Here is a 4,281-nt window from a genome sequence, read left to right on the forward strand (position 1 = left end):
TTTTTTATGTGTTCTATTAAAATCTGTATAAAGTAATTTTGTTTCTATTTTCTCTTAGATATTAAAACTATAAGTTTATAACTTTGTATATTACAACAAGCTGATACAAGGTTTCGTAATAATTATAATTGCAATTATAATTACTACAATTACGTACTTGTGATCGTCATGCACACTTACTTTTTTCACGAAAATTACAGGTTTGTTAAAATTACTCAAATACTTGCAATATCAAGTACTACTTTTTATCGAAATAAGAAACAATTTTCGTTGTTACCTCGTTTCTTCTATAATCTATGTCAAAATGACTTTGTATAAATACTTATCTTACTTATACTTTTTTAGCATATCGTTCATGTGGTTTACTAAAAGATGAATAAATTTTAACATTAGGTCTTTCTGATTCAAAGTCTTTAACATCCTTCGGAGTTACAGAACAACCAGTTATATCCAACTCTATTAAGTTTGGTAATGTCGACAACATAATATTGATATCTGTTTTTGTAACATGTGAATAATGTCTAAAAACATATATAAGCATCACACATTCTGTAAACTAGTTTTTGTTTTTGGTTTTTAGACTTACGGTTTACCTAATATGTAATATCTTCAAATTAGTACATCTACTTATATAACGACTACTATTTGACAACAAGTAGTTCTGGAACAGTTCGTTCCTGTAAATGATTATTTCTTCAATTTTGTTTTCAGCAAGTAAAGGCTAAATCAAAAGAAGGTATATTATTATCTACTGCGCAAAAAAAATGGATAATGTTTGTTATTATTATTTTATAATGCAAGCATGTATGTTTGAATAACTAAAATAAAGGAAACGAAAATATGGAAGACATACTTCTATTTTATCAAAAAAGATATCACGCGTATCTTTAAACAAAGGCACGTAGTTTTCGTAAGAAAAGTTTCGTGACTCTTGGAATGATTTAATTGACAATTCTTTCCTTAAATATTTAGGACATTCTAAATACAGTTTATTTAAAGAGTCAACTTTACAAAACCATTCAAGTAACTTATCCTCTACTACTGTGTTTTGAAAGTTTAGAGTCTATAAAAAAAGGAAAAAGAAACAAACACTTTTATAGAAAAGTGTGCTTTTCACAATAAATAACAAGCAGAGTTATTAAAGTTTAAAATAAACAATACCTGAAGTTTTTGTAAGTCACAAGGAAATGTAAGTAAAGTTTTGTCTGAATACCAAAAGTCTTGCACACGAAAACATGAACTTACTTCAAGTGTTTGAAGTTCTGTAAGTATACATATACTGGCCACAATTGACGGTTGCGAATCCCATAAAACGTTGTTACAAATCAAGTTCTAAAATTTATATTTTTAATACAGTATTGTGTTGTTAAGAGAATACTGGATACCGACTATAGGAACCTGTAAATGTACGTTGTAATATTTCGTTTGGTGCCGTATTTACTGCATAAAGTCCAAAATGCTTTGACAGAAATCAGTAAATTGTACTAAAATATTACTGTTGTTCTTTGGAATGTTATAATGTAGTATAAATTTTTCTTTTACAGTTTATTTCTATAATCTCACCATATATTCATGTTCATATAAATATGTCTAAATTTATGTACGTATTTATACTAAACTACAACAATGAATACGACAAACAAGAATCCAATGAGACTCTCACATTATGATTGGAATGTGTAAGTGACAAAAAAAAGCGATTCTCGTAATGACAGTATAAGTTATCATATACTATCTTTGAAGGAAAAAAGAGCAGTATATATCTGTTTTTTTTTAAAAGCAGTATGTAATGTTTTATATTTATTTGCTTCTGTAGGAGCATCTTTTACGTAATGCAGTACACAAAATTAAACAATAGTGAAATTTATTTTTAAATCATCGATTTACAGGTTTCTATAGTCGGTATCCAATACACTCTTACTCAAAATGTGTATGTATGATACAGTACACTAGATATATACAAAGATGCATAAATATGGAAAAGATGTATAAGCAACAACTTACTTTTATATTGGGTAAACAAGTAAAAAAACAATTACGAAAGTTATAGTTTTTCTCAAGAAGAGTACTAGTTATACAAGTTTTGACTTCAAGTTTCTCAAGAGTTGGTAAAGTCACCGATAAATACTAAAACAATTTTAATAAAGTGTCATGGATTTGTAACAAAACTAAAGAAGAAATGTTTTACCAGATGTATAATGTGCTATAAAAAAAAAATGTCTTGAAAAGTACTATTATAAATGTAGCATATGTACTTTGATAGCTATAATTTTTACAGACATATGTAATGATATACCACACGATTATTCCTATTAATAATACTATTCTAAACGTAAGGAACCAAACCAAACTGTAATAACGTAAATAATAATATTTTTTGTACGTGACAGTCCTTATTTTAAAGGAAGGGAAAGTGCATTGTAGAAAATATATTTAGTAGAAAATTTGTTTAAATTTGGATGCTAAGAAATTGAGACCTTGCAAAACACTACTCAGATATTACTTAATATAAACTAACATCATAAGCGATTAAAGTTGCGAACAGCTGAAGCATTTTATTTTACTATTAATAATATACTATACCATTTGAAAAAAACGACTAGATCAAACAAAAAAAAATAAAAAATTATCGTATTATTGTGTTTTCATAATACACAATTTAGCTGTTTGTTGAATGTGTACGTATTGTATAAATATTTTCATAAAAACTAAGGTATACCTTATTTATATTTTCTGCAGTTGTAACAATAACATACTCCTCAATAATCAAGGTGCGAAGTCTCTGGCATATTTGTCGTAATTTAAGAAAAAAACAAGGTAGAAGAAAATTATCTTTGCTTTGATAATAATCTCCACGTATTGCTAAGCTGTATGTTAATGGTTTTAAGAAGGTTTCATACGGTTCCATTTGACACGGAAGAATAGGTTCTTTGCGATAGTCCAAATTCCATACAGAGGTATCTGCCGCTAGTCTTGCAAATCTTGTGCAACATCTATAATAAATAAATTTCTACAAAACTTATTTTGAAACATATAAAATATAAGTATATTATTTTAACGAGAAGCGATTGATAGTATTTCAGACGATTATATATAATTTGGCGAACAAGTCACACAAGTATGTATACTAATACGACTGTTGTTCTGAAAGATACTGTTTGTCAACAACAACAATGTCGTACTACTGTCGCGATTTCTGCATTGTTTCGGATATTTATCTATCACTTTATGTAAATAAAAAAACTTACAATCTGAGATTATTTAAATCGGTTGAGTCATTCACATTTTTAAATATACATAAAAGAACTTCATCTGGGAAGTCAAGAATATTTTTTGTTGTTTGTTGTTCTGTCTTTTTGTCTTGTATCGGCACATCGTGGTTGTGCTGTTTTGTTTTATCACTTTCTACTTCAAGGTTTACCTTACTGTGAGATTGTTTTCTAGGTTTGCCTTCGAAAGAAATCGAAGATTTCTCCTGGTTCATTGTTCTTTATATTTTGTAATCTTATATGAAAAACAGCTTATACTGAGAAAAAGAAAAAAAAACAAATTTTTAATTAAAACTTCCAATATTATTTCGTTTGTGATATGCTTACGTTTAGTACTACTAACGGCAACTGTGAAGAACTTAAACTGCCGAAATGTCGAGAGATGTAACACACGTCTAATCTTATTTGGCTTATAGGAACTGAACACAATGCCGTAAGTCCGTTTCATTACCTTTCTTTTTGAATGTTAACTGCCATCCCCACAACTTCTTATTTCTGCCTCTGCTGTTTTACTTGTCAGTTTTATCATCTTTGTTTATCTTTGATTGACACACTACTTACGTCATACTGTGAATGTGTGCCACTTATAACTATAGATTCCTACTTTTTCTACTGACAGTATTGTTGATGTAATGGAGAATTACTACTCCTCTTTCTCTATTTGAAGTTTATACAAGATAGATATTTTTAAGGAAGTAGGTAAGTAAACGGAGTCTTTCATATATGAAGTGCAAAAGTAACATACGAATTTTCAGAGTAAAAGTTCAATTCAAAAAACTCATGTGTAAGATTTACACGTATACATATGTGTACATCTATATATACACGAATATTATCGCAAAACTTCCAGCGAAGGATTGGCTCTTAATGACCAATTTACATGTACTTATAAATATTTTCACAGAGTCATATATGTAATACTCCTATATTGCTAGTACGGTGCCGACCTGAAGCTCACCGTTACGGTGCAGACAATATAGTAGCCTCTCTCTCCAGCTGCTTTGTGCGCATG

General features: G+C 28.9%; 1 protein-coding gene across 1 annotated transcript; it reads right to left on the reverse strand.

The window, feature by feature from the left end:
* Positions 1-1,875: 1,875 nt before the first annotated feature.
* Positions 1,876-3,685, reverse strand: LOC109859874. The gene is made up of 5 exons (XM_020438540.1): positions 3,613-3,685; positions 3,249-3,526; positions 2,720-2,993; positions 2,005-2,127; positions 1,876-1,893 (listed from the first exon to the last, which is right to left on the reverse strand). The coding sequence occupies exons 2-5, from the start codon at positions 3,482-3,484 to the stop codon at positions 1,876-1,878; spliced, it is 651 nt and encodes a 216-aa protein (XP_020294129.1). The 5' UTR covers positions 3,485-3,526; positions 3,613-3,685.
* Between the last annotated feature and the right edge of the window lie 596 nt (positions 3,686-4,281).

Source organism: Pseudomyrmex gracilis, unplaced genomic scaffold (genome assembly GCF_002006095.1).
Source record: "Pseudomyrmex gracilis isolate BER0280 unplaced genomic scaffold, ASM200609v1 scaffold_297, whole genome shotgun sequence".
NCBI lineage: Eukaryota > Metazoa > Arthropoda > Insecta > Hymenoptera > Formicidae > Pseudomyrmex > Pseudomyrmex gracilis.

What these genes read in the sequence shown, in the direction of transcription:
- LOC109859874 (XM_020438540.1), bottom strand. Translation starts at nt 3,484, where the DNA reads ATGAACCAGGAGAAATCTTCGATTTCTTTCGAAGGCAAACCTAGAAAA. An exon ending in GATTTAAATAATCTCAGATT is followed by an intron (nt 2,994 to 3,248) that starts GTAAGTTTTTTT and finishes TATTTATTATAG; the next exon opens with ATGTTGCACAAGATTTGCAA. An exon ending in CTGCAGAAAATATAAATAAG is followed by an intron (nt 2,128 to 2,719) that starts GTATACCTTAGT and finishes AAATTGTTTTAG; the next exon opens with TATTTATCGGTGACTTTACC.